An 18680-nucleotide genomic window follows, 5' to 3' on the forward strand; every position below is an offset into this window, starting at 1 on the left:
TTGCAAACTGCCATCCCCTGGGCCCACCCATACATGGAAGCCTGAGCGGCGGGACTAACGAGGTAACGATGCACCACCTAATGTGAATTAACTCTCCATCAATCCAAGTGCATTTGAGCGCAGAAGCGTATCTGCAGGAACTTGTCTTTATGTGGCCCCTAATGCAAAGCACTATAGGGTTGGGAGGGAGCTATACAATTAAACATACCCTTCTTAAAATAACATACAACGTTTAAACACACATTTCATTCATCTGGTTAAGGGGAGGGTTGTGATGTCGGAACATACCCTTTCCTTCCACTCATACATCCTGCTGGAGAGGACCTCTGGAGGGAGTGGCGCCAGCACAGACTCCTCTCCCGTGGTCTCCAACACTGCTTACACACACACACAAAACAAACACACTTTAAATGTCTGCACTGAATGGAGAATAAATGATTAACGAAGAGCAAACAAACAAGACGAGGCAAATCTCTGGCACGTACTGAGCCTTGCATGCCTGACAGCCAAAATCACTCCAACCGGTCCCAGCTTGGGTTTAATAAAATGTGTTTTTTTAATCATCAAATTACCCCGGTTAGATTCTCACCTGCAGTCCGATGCTACTAATGTCCTTCCCTCCCTCTATCTGAACCAATTAACTGTCTCTCTTCACTGGGCTGTCCAAAAGGGAACAAAAGCCCCTCAAATTGTATAAAAATGAAAAAGCATATTGATAATAAAAACATTGATGATCAAGATAATGCGAGCAACTTTGCACACCTCCCTCCCCCCCACCCGACGCACCAGAGGCGGGCTGCGGGGGGAGCTGTGGGCTGGAGGCCTCTCTCCCGTGCTCCTCCACGGACAGAGACCCCGTGTCGATGGAGGAGTCCCTCTCTGGTTCTTCATCCGGCCGGACAGGCGGCTGACAGGCGGCGGCAGAGGAGATGAGGTCGGGTTCCTGGGGGTGGTCCCTGCCCTGGTCCAACCCCTTGTCTCTCTGGGCCCTGATACGATTCAGGAGTTTCCGCAGGGCCTGTCGATGGGCCGGTTGGGGCGGTTCCACTGAAAATCGAGAAATAAAAAAAAGGGGTTCAGCTCATGGCGACAGATGATGGAGGAGAATCATTTGGAGCTTGAAACCCTCGATTCTGTTAAACGTCGTGTCTCGACAGGAGCAATGTCTGTCCCGAATCAAAATTAGGACTTTCTCACAGTCCCAAGCATGCTCCTCAGGATGAACAGTGACCAAATGACTTACAACAATTGACATTGTTATGTTCCTATACTTCCAAAATGGAGGCGGTCTTTGCGATGTGAAGTCATGACGCACAAGCCCTATAGACGTGTCCCCTTCACCTCGCGCTGTAGCCGGTCCTGGGTGCTGCCCGTTGCCATGGTGACCGGCCTCGGCCTCCGGGGTGACCTCCGGGGGAGTGTCCTCGCCGTCGTCCACGGTTACATCCAGCTCCTGGTCCTGACTGGAGGAGGTGGATGGAGCCGGCAGGGGCTCCGGGACCAGCTGGAGAACCAGGTCACCCTTCACTCCTGAGGAAGGGAGGGGGGGGAGAGAGAGGGAGAGAGAGATACAGATACACAGACAGACAGACAGAGAGAGAGACAGACAGACAGACAGACAGAGAGATCAGGCTTAGAGGGAGGGCTACGCTCATTTGGTTGAAAGTCCAATTTCAAATGAAAAAAGGAAGGATTGACGTGTTAAAGACAAGCCTCACTCCTCTCCCCGGTGTACATGTCCTCGAAGGCGAACTCCATGTCCCTCTGACCGTCCTCCCGGGCCTCCCGCCGTCGGTGGAGGGGCTGGAAGATCTGCGCGGGCATCTGGGCCACCTGCTGCCTCCTCCTTAGCAGCTCTGTCTGCTGCATGTGCTCCAGCTCCACCACCAGGCGCTCCCGGTCCTACCGCACACACCCCGTTATAATGCACACCACGCATAGCTACAGTCCTCATACCGTATGGACCTACCGCACACACCCCGTTATAATGCACACCACGCATAGCTACAGTCCTCATACCGTATGGTCCTACCGCACACACCCCGTTATAATGCACACCACGCATAGCTACATCCTCATACCGTATGGGCCTACCGCACACACCCCGTTATGTTACATACCACACATAGCTACATCCTCATACCGTATGGTCCTACCACACACACCCCGTTATAATGTCACATACCACACATAGCTACATCCTCATACCGTATGGACCTACCGCATACACCCCGTTATAATGTAACATACCACGAATAGCTACATCCTCATACCGTATGGACCTACCGCATACACCCCGTTATAATGTAACATACCACGCATAGCTACATCCTCATACCGTATGGACCTACCGCACACACCCCGTTATAATGTAACATACCACGCATAGCTACATCCTCATACCGTATGGGCCTACCGCACACACCCCGTTATAATGTAACATACCACGCATAGCTACATCCTCATACCGTATGGACCTACCGCACACACCCCGTTATAATGTAACCTACCACGCATAGCTACATCCTCATACCGTATGGGCCTACCGCACACACCCCGTTATAATGTAACATACCACGCATAGCTACATCCTCATACCGTATGGACCTACCGCACACACCCCGTTATAATGTCACATACCACGCATAGCTACATCCTCATACCGTATGGACCTACCGCATGCACCCCGTCATAATGTCACATACCACGCATAGCTACATCCTCATACCGTATGGACCTACCGCACACACCCCGTTATAATGTAACAAACCACGAATAGCTACATCCTCATACCGTATGGGCCTACCACACACACCCCGTTACAATGCACACCACGCATAGCTACATCCTCATACCGTATGGGCCTACCGGACATATAGATAGTTAGAATACTCATAATGTACATATATACCACACATAGATATAATACTCATAATGTACATATATACCACACATATACACATAGATATAATACTCAATGTACATATATACCACACAGATATAATACTCATTTTGTACATACTGTATATACCACATTGAAATAATACTCATACGTACTTGTCGATCCCACTCTGGCCTGTGCTCGCTATACTGAAATGTTTGTATATGAACTGACTTTTTATATTTTTGTCCTGTATTAATCCTGTGCTATTTATGGACCCGAGTGTGAAATAAAGTTTTCATATTCATCTACCAAACAGATAAACATAGTTATAATACTATTAAAGTTATAATACCGTATATACACATAGAGGAAGAATGTGAGGATGTCATTTCGATGCCCGCGTGCCTTTTATACTCTCCGTATAATTTACTATGTGCGTAATATTTACCCATAGCGGGCAAACTCAAATAGTTCTCCAAGTATTGAGTGACGACTGAATGACTGTGATGACTGGATAGTAAATAGCATTGCTATCGGTGATAGCCGAAGGCTCCGGTCACCTGAGTCAGCTGTTCTCTCTTCAGAGCGGACCTCCCTCGGAGACGCGCCTTTTCCTGCTGCTCCTCCCGCTGGCGCTCCGCCTCGCTCCCCCGCTCCAGCAGCCTCCGGGCCTCCTGCTTCGCCTCCTCGTGGGCGTCCGGCTGGGGGGCGTGCGCATGGGGAACAGACCAGTCGGCTGATCAGGATGAGGCAAACAGGACAATGTGCTTTACGGCCAATCCCTGTTTCCACGGCTAGAATGCTGCATTGTATTGTCGTTTGATATCCTTCAATGCTGCCGTTTTCTATTCTGGGATCATCTTGCCTCTCGGTTAAGGGGATCAGATGCAGAGTTCGGAACCAGATACGAGCTGGTTTCGAGCCAATGTGAGGTGCTGTGCTGTTCTTGCTGCCTGCAGTGTGAACAAGATCTGAGCTAACCCAAGCAGTGTCTCAAGTATCGGGGACAACGCTCACTTCCTGATACTGGGGCCGTCCTTCTCTGCCAATAGGGTCGGGGGTGAGTAAACCCAGCCTTGTAATTGGTGGAAAATTAAATCACCTGAGTAGCAGCGACCTCCCTGTCCACGGTGGGCTCCGGGCAGTGATGGTGCGTTGCTGAGAACCCACTGACGTTAGATCTCCCAGCAGGAGGCCTGTTCTCCTCCATGGTCTGCTCACACAGAGGAAGAAATGATTAAATCATGCAGCATTTCCAAAGACAAATGTTGGCCGAATGTAATAAACGTCTGTTTGATTTTGTGATACGTGTTTTTTGTGTTTGTTGTGAACGGGTAACCGTGGAACGGTCGGCGTCACCTCCATGGGGTGGGGAGGAGGTGGGGGGAGGCTGGCCACCCAGGCGGCACGCTCCCGCTCTGCCTGCAGGGCCTTTCTCCTGGCGTCAGCTGGACTGCAGACACACAACACGACCAGTGGGTCAGACCACCAACACGGTCCAAACCGATTAGCTAGCATAGTATAAGATAATGTTCATCTGGGTTGAATTTCAGGCACTGCAGGAGCAACATTGTCAAAGACAAAAACTGTGCCAGTCAAAATAAATAAAACAACAAAATGACGACATCTCCACAATACATACACCTCTGGGATCAGGATATACAGCTGGCTAATTGGGATTGAGTAATACTAATATATTGCAGTAAAAAGCGTTAGTAATGAAGTGTGTGTAAAGAAGTAGGCAGTGGCTATTCGTACGGCGACCGAGCTTGTCACGTGACCGCACTTGACCTATCAGTCTGCTCGGCGCTAACCCTAACCCTAACCGGGCCGACCGTAATTATAGTAATTAATTATAGTAATAACCCTAACTCTAACCCTAACCATAACCTGCCGTGAAAATAGACGAATGCAGTATTTTTACGGCGCGCCGTACGAATAGCCTAATTGCTATTCTTACTGTCACCGTACGAATAGCCACTGGGAAAGAAGTAAAGTGAAACAACTTTACAGAATATATCAAATATATATAACACTCTATGAAGGAGCAGACTAAGACAGAAATGGTAATTAATTAATCCCTGACCAGAAATTCTTGGATTATTAAGGCTAATAAATAACCCAACAAAATGGTGGTTCTCACCGGTTGTGCTCCTCCTGTTCTCGGTGTCTCTGAGACGTGAGCTCCTTCAGGGCTTCTCTGTAGCGCTGCTTGGCCTTCACCTGGTTTTCCTCAGCGTGCTGGGCCATGGCCTCCCAGTCGGGCTCCTTGAGCAACACACGCATACGTTCAATTTAGACCAGGGATGGGCCACTGGCGGCCCGCATCCTCACTCAGTGCGGCCCGCATCCTCACTCAGTCAGGCCCGCACATAATAAAAAAATAAAAAAATAAAAAAATAATAATAATTGATCGAGTTACAGAAAACTCGGTCAAGAAAGATGAGAAGAATTCATAGAATTCAAAGGCAAACCCATGTGTCTAGTTTGCTTAGAAGCGATATCAGTCATTAAAGATATCCACTTAAGTCGCCACTACAACTACTACAACTGCTTGTTGGGTTTGAGTTCATTGAGTTGTTGCACTTAATGTTGGGCCACTGTTTTTCAGTTTTTTGACTTCATTGAATGATGATGTATGTGAGCCCTTTGCACTGATAAAAATACTGACCATTCATGTGGCTGTTTGAGCATGGAAAACATGAAATGAATGTATGTTGGTTAAATTAACATACCGTACATAGGTTATGATTCTGGATGATTTTTTAGGTAGTGGCCATCCCCAAAATGCACCAGAATACAGGAAATCATATCTACCAAATTCAAAATTGTGTAGCTTCTCTCAGCTCACGTTTAGTTGAAGTGTGCAGTCATGTGGCCCTTCGATGGTTATGATGAAAAATGTGGGCCTCTTTATCATGAAAGTTGCCCATCCCTGATTCAGAGTGTTAATGGGGAAGCTGCCGGTATTGTGATGCAATGTCGTGGCAAGAACATTTTTGTTATGCATATTTTGTGCGAATGCACACCGTTTTTGCATTGTCATGAGTGTAGATATACAGACTGCATATTTATTTTATTTGCATACACACATTTTTGCTTTTGCCTACACACATCGTGTATATATATGCAAATTTATCCGGCGTTCTTGCCTTACAGTAAAAAATAAAAAGTATCAAAACGTAATGAAAAGGCGATAAATAACACATAAAATAAATATGTTTTCCTTTAAATGTAATTTATTTTCTTTACCGTAATCTTGAAAGGAGTAATTGTTGAATAAATAGTTTCCCCATGGGAACAATAAAGTTATTTTAAGTCTTAACCGTAAACAGTTTTTCTTTGGACAAAAGCTTAATCTCTAAAAGTAAATTAAGAATTACAGAAGTCGTTTAAAAAGCGGAAGACTCATGACATCTTCAGACGGGACGCCCCGACTCACGTTTTCCTTGGCGCTGCGGTGGCCCTGTCCTAGCAGGCGGAGGCTCTCCTCATACAACCTCTGCAGAGCTTGGATCTTCTCGCTCTGCTGAAGCTCCCAGTCCTGCCGGAGCTCCTCGGCCAGCAGCTGGAGCTCCCGCTCCCGTCTCCTCTGCACATCGGTCCTGATTTGGAGAGCATTGGCGCGTGCCTGTTCCCGCACCTGCACAACAGAGAGGACCAGATCAGTCGAGATTATCCTACTGCATCTGGTATCAGAAAGAAGAGTTTGGGACTGTGATTAAGGGTTATACGAATACAATGTGCTTGACTTTATTCTGTATGTTTTACAAAAAAAAACCTGATAAAACAACCGCTTCATGACATGAGTATACATGATACAAGACACATCAAAACAATATTCACTTTTCTGTCTGTCTAATTCACTTTCTGTCTGCGTGTTGCGGGTGCTGGACTGAATGCCTGGACTCTCCTCATGGATAAACGGCCAGATCCCATTCACCATTTTATTATGATGTGCATGTATTTATTTACCTGCTTCAATTGTGGCACCCATTGCACTCCTGACCATCCCTGGCAGAAGGGATCCCCTACTATGCGTTTCTTCTCAAGATTTCTTCCTTGCTGATTTCAAGGGAGTTTTTTCTTGCCCGTGTGGGGGCTTGGGTAAAGGGGGGTGTCATGAATATTTGGCGTGTTAACCCCTTTGAGACTGTAATGGTGATTAATGGCTATACAAATAAAATTGAATTGAATTGAGTTCAGGTAAGGCAACGCGGCAAAAAAATTACAAGTCTCCGCCTCGTTTTCAACATGACATGGACTCGAAGTGTGCAACTGGGAAGCGCGGCAATGACTACAATAGGAATACATGAGACCAAGGATGAAGGAACCATTGCTTATATACGTTTTTTGTTTGCACTGCCATTAACAGTAGGTTGCACTTTTTTGACGGTTGAGTATGATCGAAATCCAAGAAACGAATTGTTTGGCCTTCGACGAATTTTGCTCGTTGTTCTCTGATTTGCATTGAACACAACTGTTTTTCCTAACCTGCTGTATCCGTATCTTTCTTCTCCGGTCTTGTTCCTCTCGGAGGAGCTGCGACTCTTCATTAGGACTCAGCCTGAGCCGCCTTAGCGTCTTCCTCTTCATCACCACTGCGTTTAGTTTTAGTTGGGACGCAGCATTGCATAGCCGTCGTGAACATTAAAACATCATAACTACGGCCGTTCTGTTTAAAAGCTGACTAATACAGATACAACAATATATTAGGGTGTGTTTCCGTTCACCCTAAATCCATGCCAACAAGAGACGTTGCGCGTCCTGGTACGTCACATCCTGTTGTTTGAAATGCCCGCTTTCCGGCCGCCCTTACTCGACGGTAGCCAATCAGCTCTCTTATATAAAAGAAACAACACATAATAATAACAATAAAATAAACAAATGGGTATTATTTTTTATCCTATGGTGTAAATAAAGCCTCCGTGATGATTTTTTATTGATAATCATAAAAATAACTGTTTGGTTTTTTAATGGATCTATGGATTTACTTAAATTCGAAGGCTTTGAGATATGCAGTAATTTTTCCAATGACATTTTTTAATTATACATTAGTAAATTGGTACAGTGGAGGGAATACCTTTTGTACTCCACCATATCACCTGATAGTGACGTCCTCATCACTCCCGACACATGATTGGTGACATCACAAGGCTAACACACCACCAGCTAGCTAGTTAGCAAACATTGTAATAATAGCTGTTACGCCTTATTCTTTTAGTTTTGCCATCGCAACAACCACTGGAAATGGACAATTCTGGGAAGGAAAAGGAAGCCATGGCTCTGATGGCGGAGGCCGAGAAGAAGATGAAGTCGTCATCGTCGTTTTTGGGGGCACTTTTCGGGTTAGAGTTAGAATTTTCCAATCCAATACAGGGAACTCATAAGCCAACACAGCGGAAGAGCACTCTCATAGCTACTAGCTTCTAGCTGTTAGCTTTTAACTGTCAGCTAGTCCAGTGGCAAAACAACAACACACATAGAATGTAACAAGCTAATAATGTCAGCTGGCGTTATACTGGGAACCATTACTACTATAACGTTATTATACTGCAAAGCATTGCTACTATATTATACTGGGAAACATTAGTACTATTATGCTGGAAACCATAACTACTACTTTAAACTGCAAACCAGGACTACTGTATTATACCTGGAACCATTGGTTCTATACTCTGTACCATTACTACTATATTATACTGGGAACCATTTAGAACCATATTATACTGCAAACCATTATTACCCTATTCAACTGTGAACCATTAATACTATATTATACTTTGAATCTTTAACACTATAATTAACTGCATCACCATTAATACCATATACAAAACCCACTACGGTCCATAATGTACTGCGATTATGTCATACATTCACACAGAACTATTGTAACTGCCATGTGCTATTTTCCCATTTAAGCTTGTCAACAACAACTTGTAATTACAACATGTGTCAATTTCAGCAACTGCTAAATTATAGTTTAGGTTTTGATGAAACAACCACAATTTCTCTAACTGAATGTGTGTTGTGTCATGAAGGAGCTCATCCAAGCAGGAGGAGGCGTGTGACCTGTATGTGAGAGCAGCTAACATGTTCAAGATGGCCAAGAACTGGTGCGGTAGGTATCTCAGATGTCATGGATACGTACTACAGATTGGCAAATGTACACGTTTGGGTGAACTTTGCTCTTCAAATGTGTATACTTTTAATGTTTCCAGCTGCAGGAAACGCCTTCTCTCAAGCAGCACAGCTTCACCTTCAGATGCAGAGCAAACACGATGCCGCCACCAACTTCATAGACGCCGGAAACGCTTTCAAAAAAGCAGACCCACACGGTCAGCGAAAAATGCAATCAATATAACTGCCTAGAGTTGCAGCTCTGTCTATCGTGGACCTTTCCACATGAGCTCCTCAACCCATACTGCTCCCAACCAGCGAATTTGTTACCTGGCTGGCATGGTGGACTCCACCAATGCGGTACCGTGAATGAATGAATGAATTAATGAATAAGTGAATGAATGGGTGAATTGATGGGAGAATGTGAGGCGGTAACATTAAGGGGCTTTGAGATGAAAAGCGCTATATAAATGCAAAGATAAGATGTCCAATGTTTTTATGTTCAAAGCATGTAAAGTATGTTATTATATATTTTTTTCCTGAACAGAGGCAATCAACTGCCTAAGTCGAGCCATTGAGATATACACAGACATGGTGAGACACATTATTATACAGTTAATTGTAATAGCCTGATTCAGTTAGTATTGTGTGCCGTACCGTTATATTTCCTTAACGTGTCTTTTCTATAGGGGAGATTCAATATTGCTGCAAAACACCACATTGCAATCGCAGAGATCTTTGAGACTGAGCTGGTGGATGTCGATAAGGTCAGGTGATATCTTTTTTTTTTTTGGAAGTCTGAATGTGACATAGAAAGTTTGGTTTGTTAAAAACATGGTGTATTATTTGAATGTCTTCCTCATTCGGAATTTGCAATGGTAGGGTAGAAGCCATCTTATATCCCGACATTAATGTTTATTTTATTTTAATAATTTAGAATACTCTCCCTCAATTATTTGACATGGGAATATTTGAATGATTTTGCAACCCTCAAAGGTCTCATGGAAAATTAGTTAACCTCTTAATAACCTCCTAATAAAACACCACTATATCTCTCTGGGCTTCATCATTTGACAGAAAGGTATATTTTAGTATTATTTAATGCTATCGGTTTTTACAATGCTGTGTTTGACCTGTGTCATCCCTAGGCCGTAGCTCACTATGAACAGGCTGCCGATTATTACAAAGGAGAAGAATCCACCAGGTAACAAAATATGTGTGTATATCAGTGCACAAAGTTCCTTCCATATGTTAATTGCATGTTTACTTGGAAATGAAAGTCTGATTATATTACACATACACTGTTCAGGGTGATCTGATATTTTCTGTATTAATATGAAGAGTCAGACATGACATGACATGTATTATGTGTTTCAGCTCGGCTAACAAGTGCCTTCTCAAAGTGGCAACCTATGCAGCTCAACTAGAGCAGTACCCCAAAGCCATTGAGATTTATGAACAGGTGAAACACATCACAACACTCTTGTTGACTGAAAATCAAATGTATTTATTCAAGTAGTGAAGAGACACAATGAGATCCAGGGAATTTTTATGATAGGATAGTTAGCAGCCTAAGCTGTAGAAGCATGCCTGTTTTGTGTTGAAATCAAATGCCAACTGAAATAGTTAAGCCTGCCCATCACCTAATATTGTAGCTAGCTATTTAACATGATCTTGTTTATAATCATCAAGTATCATCGTGTGTGTGTGTGTGTGTGTGTGTGTGTGTGTGTGTGTGTGTGTGTGTGTTCAATAGTCTAGATAGAACTTTATCAATCACCTTTAGGAGAAATGCAACGCAAATTCAATGTGAACATGTATGAGGCTTTAATAAAATCCCGGACGATTTTGAAATCCCGCAAAACATTGTCTCAAAAGAGGTCATGTCCGGGCAAAAGAGGACGTATGCTTAGGCCTACCCTACGTACGGGAAAAACATTTGATTCCTACCTGTAACACTGTTAAATAGCGGCCCAAATGTGGCGTGTGAGCGTGTGTATGGGTTGAATTAATGGGGCAAGCCAAAGGAATCACCCACTTCTGGCTTCCATGAAAGAGAACCAAACTAATTCACACAATAGCGTTCATGCAAATCTAGCATTAAAGGTTAATTTAAGGAAGTTCTCTCCAGTCACGCTGAAAGTAGTTCGCTAGTAGTAGCGCTTTAGTTGGTGCTTAGAATTCAGTGGCTTTTTATGTTCAAAATCCGATGGCAAAGATTTACTTCCATACACTTCTCCTTCGTCATGCTTAACTGATCATACCTCTCTCTCTTTGGTTACACAAATATATATATATATATATATATATATATATATATATATATATATATATATATATATATATATATATATATATATATATATATATATATATATATATATATATAAATTGAGGGGAAAAACGGTCTGTCTAGTTACTGGACCAGATAAAATGAGACGGAGAGGTAATAAAGTCTGTCGGCACGAGGACCTTGGATTTATTAAGTAAAGTGGCAACGGTTATACAGAGTCATAAAGCGTGAGAAATCGAATATGTCTAAGTCCCTAATCAGCGCTGATGGTTCGTCCAGAGCTTCGCCTCCGTGGAAGGTCTGCTTCAGAAGAAGGTGAAGAGTCTCTGTGTGATACAGTCTTATGCTGTATCCTCCTCTTGATGAGGTGTGTGCGTTTGAGATGTGTGTGGTTCTGTGTGTTTTTGCTTGACCTTGGCTCCCAGGCCCTAGTATATGCATGTGTATCTTCTTGTGTTCTTCCTAACGGGGGAGAGCTTCAAAGTGTCTCCTGTGTGTGGCTCTCCCGTTCTTGAGGATGACTGGTGCATTGTCTGAGTGTCTACCATTTGCCTGGAGGAGAAATGGGGCCTTGGCTCTGGCCTTGACCTGACTATATTATCATGTTTGTGTTGTGTTAAAAGTTGACTATATTGTAATGTGACTGCCATGTGATGTGCTCATCAGGCTATGGTAGGAGTTAGCTATATTTGTAATGTACATGTGATGTACTCAGCAGGTTATTTTTCCCAACAATATATAACCTTAGTACAAAAAGTAAGGAAATTTGTGTTTGGTCGATTATTTCTCTGCGGTACCAATGCTTTTTGGCAATAAATCTTATACCGCTGGAAAGCCTGTATAGTTCCGTTTCAAATGGTGCCCCCCCATTTGTAATGAACATGCAATTGTTGGATGAGCAGCAGAGCTGAGTATGTGGGTTGCGCGGCGCCTATGAAAAGTTTGCCAAATCAAGCCTATGTTAACTTCAGGAAAGTTCATGTTGTAGTAACGACAGAGCCCATGTTAACTCCAGGTTGATAACAGATTGTAGTAACACCAGAGCCTATGTTAACCTCAGGTTGGGACCCATGCAATGGACAGCACCCTCCTCAAGTACAGCGCCAAGGACCACTTCTTCAAAGCTGCCCTCTGCCACTTCTGTGTGGACATGCTCAACGCAAAGGTACTGAATTGCCACGGCAGTTATTTGGTTATCTAGCTTTTATCGGAAGCGCCTTGGTGAATTCAGGTACATTTCATTAAGGAGAAGCTAATGATAAGGGCTATACAGCTGAACGACCCCTACAGGTTGACTGTTTGCAAATCAAACTGAACATTTCAGCAGAGTCGGAACACCCTAACCACTACATAGTCCTGCCTTACACAACAAAGCACACCTGTTCCTGATATGCACAACAACACATACTACGCCCACCGGTAGTATCCCGACAAAACACCCACAAAATAATAATGGTATAAAATAAAAGTTATTAAACATAGTGTCTTTTTGTCCATCAGATTGCAGTACAGAAGTACGAGGACATGTTTCCTGCTTTTTCTGACTCTCGGGAGTGCAAGCTGGTGAAGGTAGGTCTTCCTTACGGGTTTACCCTGTGTTCTAGTTGGTCACATGTGGCTTTGACATGTACATATCAAGATAAAGCGTGAGCAGATGTAACATTTTGATGAATCGAATATGAACTTTGCATTCGCGCACTGCATACTAATCTGTCCATGCGAAGTAGCCAAAGAAGTTTGCAAATGTGCCTTACCCACCTGCAAATGTTTAACATCAACATTTAATTTTGTCCCTGTATAATTACATTGAAACACCATGAAGACATGGTGAATGCACAGTTTTCCTTAGTAATTGATCATATTTTCTCAATGTTTTTATTTTATTCCATGCAGAAACTTCTAGATGCTTGTGAAGAGCAGAATGTGGAAGCGTATACTGATTCGGTGAGAAATGCTGAGTAATTACACACTGTAACTGGGGTGCACTTGAGATGTGTTGGGACAGCAAACCGTTAGCATATGGTACACTGACGCATCCTTTCCAAAAGGAAAGGAGACAGGATTCTCTTGTGCCCCTTTTCCACCGGTGGGTACGCTTGGGACCCTGCCCGCCTCAGCCCAGTAGTGAGGGTACGGTATAGCCCAGCTCAGTTACGGCTCGCGTTTCCAACGCCGACCGTACCCTTATGGTAGGGCGGGGTTTAAGCCGGATGGAGCGACAGCTACGTAAGCATCGGGACCTCATAGCAGCCCGACACAGTGTAGCCTCCTATTAAATCCAAGGAAAAAGAACGCGACACAATAAAAGAGCAACAATGTAGGAGGACCAAGAAGGATGTCAAACTTTTGGGAACATTTTCTTGAATAAACGAAGCTTTCGCCGTTGTACAGAAATACCTTGCGGGTACTGCGTTTGTTTGTCATTATCCCCGTCGCACGGAACTGACGATTCTGTCGACCAATAGCTCGTATACCCTCTGGTGGAAATGCGCCATTTGCAACGCGGTTGTCTTCTAATGTTCATTCTAATGAATTCTCCTTCATATTTTCCTTCACCTCATAACATTTCCCATTGAGGTCAAGAAAAAGAGGTTAGAAAAGGACATAGTTCGTAATTGTTTTGACCGTATAGGCCATGGCTGCAGTCTTTGATGAGGCATCCACGTTACAATGTTTTGCTCCAGACCTGTTGACAACAGAGACATTTGTTTATTGTAAGGACAAAAAACATTACCCACAGAAGCATTTGTCTCCCTCTTACTAGACTGGTCTAGACTGGTCTGTGAACAGCACAAACCTTCACTAACTAAGAAGTTCCAGTGCCCATTTAATGGCTGGGCCCTCTTTTTAACAGTGGTCTAGCAATGCTCCCTCCGATTTCAATTCCTACAGATAGATTCTGGGAACAATCACGTCATTAATGAAGTCGGGAGGGTTTCCAACACTGGCAGGATGCAGAAAACCTCTCATAGGTCATGTAGCGCCTTCTCCATTTCCTCTATCCCTTCGCCATGAGGAGCTGGTTCTTTCTTGTCAAGTTTGTAAGGGAAGGTCTCAAATATTTTAAATTGCGATATTGTTACCGGTAGGGATGGGTCAGAATATTTGATTATTCGATTCATCGTTTGCAAGGATCAAAGTTGATTTTTAACATTTGGACCGTTAACAATTTTTACCATTCAAATAAACAAGAATTAACGGCCGGAAGTAATGTTGGACACTAGGGTTGCCGCGGTATACGGTATTACCGGTGTTACCGTTTTTTTTTTGTTTTTTTTTTTCAGTAATAAAAAACTAATTCAGTAAAAATGAATAATATAATTATGATTAAGAAAATTAAAATGTGTAGAATAGGCCACAGTTCTGCTCTGTGCGGGAGAATTGTCGTGCCGAGAAATGACGTGCTTCCTTACAAGACCGGTAACCATAGCAACGCGGTAAACAAACCCCGCGGAGCCCAATCCCTACATTAGCTCCCCGCGCTACGGCCATCCGGAGGCGCACAGAGCTTTTGGCCGTGATATTATGATATATACATTTATATTATACTATATATATACTATTATATATAGAACGTTATAAGACGCCGAGAATTGGCGCGCTGCCAGCCGCTGTCACCGAGTGTGAGAGGAGAGTTGACGGAGAAGATGGCGGTTGACCTATAGTTTCAAAGTCAATACCGTTTATACCGGTAATACCGGTGTTGACACGAGTGTATTACTCGGTGTGAAAATGTCCACACCGCGGCAACCCTATTGGACACCTCGAAGGGCAGTATTCCACTTATACCACGGTCACTTGCCAAAGAAAATAAATGAAGACCATTCATTTATATTTTCATGCGTTTTACAATCCAAATATAAAGTTTTTCACAAGCCATAACTTTGTTTCCCTGGTAACGCCTGATGGTTTGACTAATACCTGGAACAATCATTACCCTCCCGTAACGTTCTGATGCAACGGAAAGGTTGTTCACTCCTCCATTAAATAGGACGGACTTTAGCTACGACTTGGCAACGGGAGCTAATCTAGTCCGCTCAGCTATGAGCCAGAGAGCTAACGTTATGCATTGTACATATTTCCATTCAAAATTCGTCCTTCATACCACAGATACTCTATGGTCTATTGCATATAACTGGTTGTCTGATTACAGTTTGATTTATTTTTCACAATTTACCAGCTCTCGTTTTGAAGACCGAATCACTGCGCCATCCGCTTCAATGGGAACGCGACGGTCTATACTTTCAACATAAAGTGTACATATTTATAATTTGAAATTCGTCCAAGCCTTTATACAACAGATACTATAGGGGCTATAGCATATAACCGCGTTTTCTGATTACAGTTTAATGCATTTTTCACAATTTACCTTTTTTTCGTTTTGAAGGCTTGTTTTGAAGTAGTGACTGGAACTACTTACCAGGTTACCAGTTGTTTTTTTGCGTTTAAGATATTAAGTGATTTCTTGCCAATGATTCCATGGTTGCCTTTGTGACTGTCGGCACACATCGAACAATCGATTATTTGTTCATACCACCCACTGAATATTCGACCATGAATACTTTGAGTTATTCACATCCCTAGTTACCGGTTAGGGGGCATTCCAGAACAGCCAGGATCTTGTTCATCGTGTTGAATCACTGGGTGTGATTTCAACACTTGATGAATCCAAGGTATGCAGCGTTGTTAACCGGTTTTGAATCTTGACACCATGGAGACCAAAAGGCAGGATTGTGTATCGGTGCGTTAGAGAAAGCAGTCTTTCCGTCGATCTTGCTTGCCGATTTTAGGGGTTTGTCAAACCGTACCGCAGAGATGGACCTCTCCAGTTTGGGCTTCTGGTTGGCCCAATTTTTCTGACCTCAAGAATCAGCAGCGACCTATCGGTTTTTGATAAAGTTTATAAAGTCATCAGCACTGGCGGGGATAGGTTTTTATTATAAAACAATTCCACTTTTTATGCAACACAGTGCAACCTGTGACTAAGCGTACCCTAGACTAGTGGGCTGTAATGGGTTCACTGTGTCTCCCCTTTAGGTCAAGGACTACGACACCATCTCCAGGCTGGACCAGTGGCTCACCACGATGCTGCTTCGGATCAAGAAGACCATTCAGGACGAGGAGAGTAACCTGTGCTGACTCACCCCCCCCCCCCCCCCCCCCGCCAACCCCGAAACCCGCCTCTCCCCAACCCCGTACAGATACCTCCTCCCTGCCTTCATTCGCCCTCTCCTCCTCCCGACCCCCCTCCAAAGACCCCACTGTCCTTCTTGCTCCACGACCAGGATCACAGACTGTTCTCCCACAACCAAGACACCTCTTGCATTCTCCAACCTCCAACCCCCACCACCAACACAGCCCACCCCCACCACCACCACCACCACCCCCACCGCCACCACCACCACCGCCGCCGGGTTCCTGTATTCTTACCTTGGGTTGGCTTCCTCTTCCTGTACATGGGCTGTCCTCTAAGCCTGCCCAGCCAGTTGAGCTACTCCTCCCGCTCCCTTCCCCTGCTGTAGGATGTTAGTTTCGAGACTTGTTTTGTCAAAGGTTCACTAGTTTTCAGAGTGCACATGCAGTACAACAACTTGTGTATAGTGTCATGAAAACACACCGCATTCCGGGCCATTATGCTAAATATTAACCCATCTTATCTTCATCGCCAAGGAGTTCCTTCTGGTATTGCGAGGGCAAAAGGACACAAAGTAGACTTCGAATTGAGAAATATCTATTTTTAAATAAACAACCAACCTTTGGTGAAAGCACATATAAAATATATCCCAGGCCTGAAGACTGAAACCCCCGGTTATAGTTACCAGTGGGGGATCTGCTTTAGTCTAATTAATAAATGTTTTGTGTGCCAGCCGATGCCTTACATAGACCACATCATGTCTCGTGATGTTTGCAGATTAGAGGAAAAACCTTTGGAAGCATATCTATAAATTGATCATTGTTAATTTATCACTTTATTATCAAAGTTTCGTCCCACATAATATTAAATGAGCAGAACTTCGATAGGTTTGGTATGAATGGTTTGAACAGATTTTTTATTGTCTAGTTATCCTCTAATGTTATGCCACGGTCAAGGCCCGTTTCTCTTGGTCATGTTCGACCAACTGGAAGTGTGTGTTTTAGGGCCTGCACTAAATGCAATACGCTAGATTCAAAGCTTTACTTATTTGAACACTGTGGCCATGTACAGGTATGAAGTAATTCTTACCATTATTATTTTGTTAATATTCCCCAAATATGTGGGAAGAATTTGTAAATCTTTTCCTGTAAACAGTCTGAATAAACTTTGTGTCAGAAATGTTTCAAGTTTCGTGTTTATTTGTTTTCCACATTACCAACAAAGAGCAGTAGTCACTAATGTTGAAACCATTTTATTCAGGCTTCAGTGAAAACAATAAAAAAATAAATAATGTACATTATTTCTAAGGAATGTATAGCTCAATAAGCAGACTCATATTTAAGAATGCAAATACTATATTATTGCATTGTCCTTTACTCATAAATATAATAGGTTTATAGTATATATCATATACTATAAACCTATAGTCTTCAACGTTTTCCAGGCCAGGGACCCCCAAACGGACCCCCTACTTGTATACAATTGTGTTTTACATTAATCTGGTCCTATAGTGCCATGTATGAATGTACCTTGTTATTTTGCATACAATACTAAGATATGCAAATAATACACAGGTTCATATAGTCGTGTTTTCATTTTGAATGTGCAAGGTACAGTGAGTAGGGTGGCCATGCCACTGCCATTCATAAACAGAACATAACCTAATAAACTGATACCTGCAGGATCAACGTCTGTCTGTCAATTGCATGTAACCATGCATAACAGCTATTCAAATGGACATTTTTAAAACATTAATGTGGAAACGAAAGTGAGTGATGTTTGTTAGTGTCTTTCTGATAATGGCGTTCTTTAAATAACCCCTTTCATAACAGCACTTTCTCTCTCCGAACAGTCTTGGCTGCGCACTCTCATCCAAATACGTATTGTTATCGGCGGAGGAGGGGGTAGATATAAAGACCGGACGAGAAACTGACGTCGCTGTGCTGTCCTTCTTATTTGGAGGAGCAGGCAGAGAAAACCTCTCTGCTGGGCTTTCATTAAAATCAAATGCATAAAAATGTCGCAGCCAGTCCATGTGTGTCAGGTGTGCGGCCTCCTTTTTTCTTATGTTCAATACTATTGTCTAGCTAGCACCTGTGGATTACCTTTGGATGTGCGCACCACCCCTCTGTTTAGGTGTGCGCGAGAGACATACGAACGTACACTTACCACTTTTATAAATGGCATATATATAATAATTATTATTATTATTATTGATCCGTTTTTTATAGCGCTCTTCTACGTACTCA

The 18680-nt window shown here is 43.3% G+C and overlaps 2 protein-coding genes across 15 annotated transcripts in view; one reads left to right on the forward strand and one right to left on the reverse strand.

Moving 5' to 3' along the window:
- cep295 (centrosomal protein 295) overlaps positions 1–7661 on the reverse strand; it is a 28746-nt gene extending 21085 nt beyond the window's left edge. For 12 of the 14 annotated variants that reach the window (XM_030380056.1, XM_030380066.1, XM_030380063.1 and 9 more), the window contains exons 1-10: positions 7379–7661; positions 6327–6527; positions 5028–5152; positions 4244–4337; positions 3987–4097; positions 3445–3585; positions 1719–1902; positions 1342–1530; positions 787–1047; positions 289–377 (exon numbers count right to left, since the gene is read on the reverse strand). In XM_030380056.1, the coding sequence (XP_030235916.1) occupies positions 289–377; positions 787–1047; positions 1342–1530; positions 1719–1902; positions 3445–3585; positions 3987–4097; positions 4244–4337; positions 5028–5152; positions 6327–6527; positions 7379–7480 (1497 nt within the window). In that variant the 5' untranslated portion in view covers positions 7481–7661. The remainder of the gene's footprint in view (positions 1–288; positions 378–786; positions 1048–1341; positions 1531–1718; positions 1903–3444; positions 3586–3986; positions 4098–4243; positions 4338–5027; positions 5153–6326; positions 6528–7378) is intronic. The other 2 variants (XM_030380054.1, XM_030380067.1) reach the window with 2 other exon arrangements.
- A 325-nt stretch (positions 7662–7986) lies between these two features.
- Positions 7987–17614, forward strand: napab (N-ethylmaleimide-sensitive factor attachment protein, alpha b). The gene is made up of 12 exons (XM_030380225.1): positions 7987–8232; positions 8926–9005; positions 9106–9222; positions 9552–9598; positions 9694–9771; positions 10153–10208; positions 10382–10466; positions 12358–12462; positions 12798–12866; positions 13191–13241; positions 16335–16435; positions 16473–17614. Coding segments are annotated over exons 1-12 (888 nt in total). The 5' UTR covers positions 7987–8134; the 3' UTR covers positions 16474–17614.
- The last annotated feature ends 1066 nt before the right edge of the window (positions 17615–18680 follow it).

This window comes from Gadus morhua, chromosome 16 (genome assembly GCF_902167405.1).
Source record: "Gadus morhua chromosome 16, gadMor3.0, whole genome shotgun sequence".
Lineage (NCBI taxonomy): Eukaryota > Metazoa > Chordata > Actinopteri > Gadiformes > Gadidae > Gadus > Gadus morhua.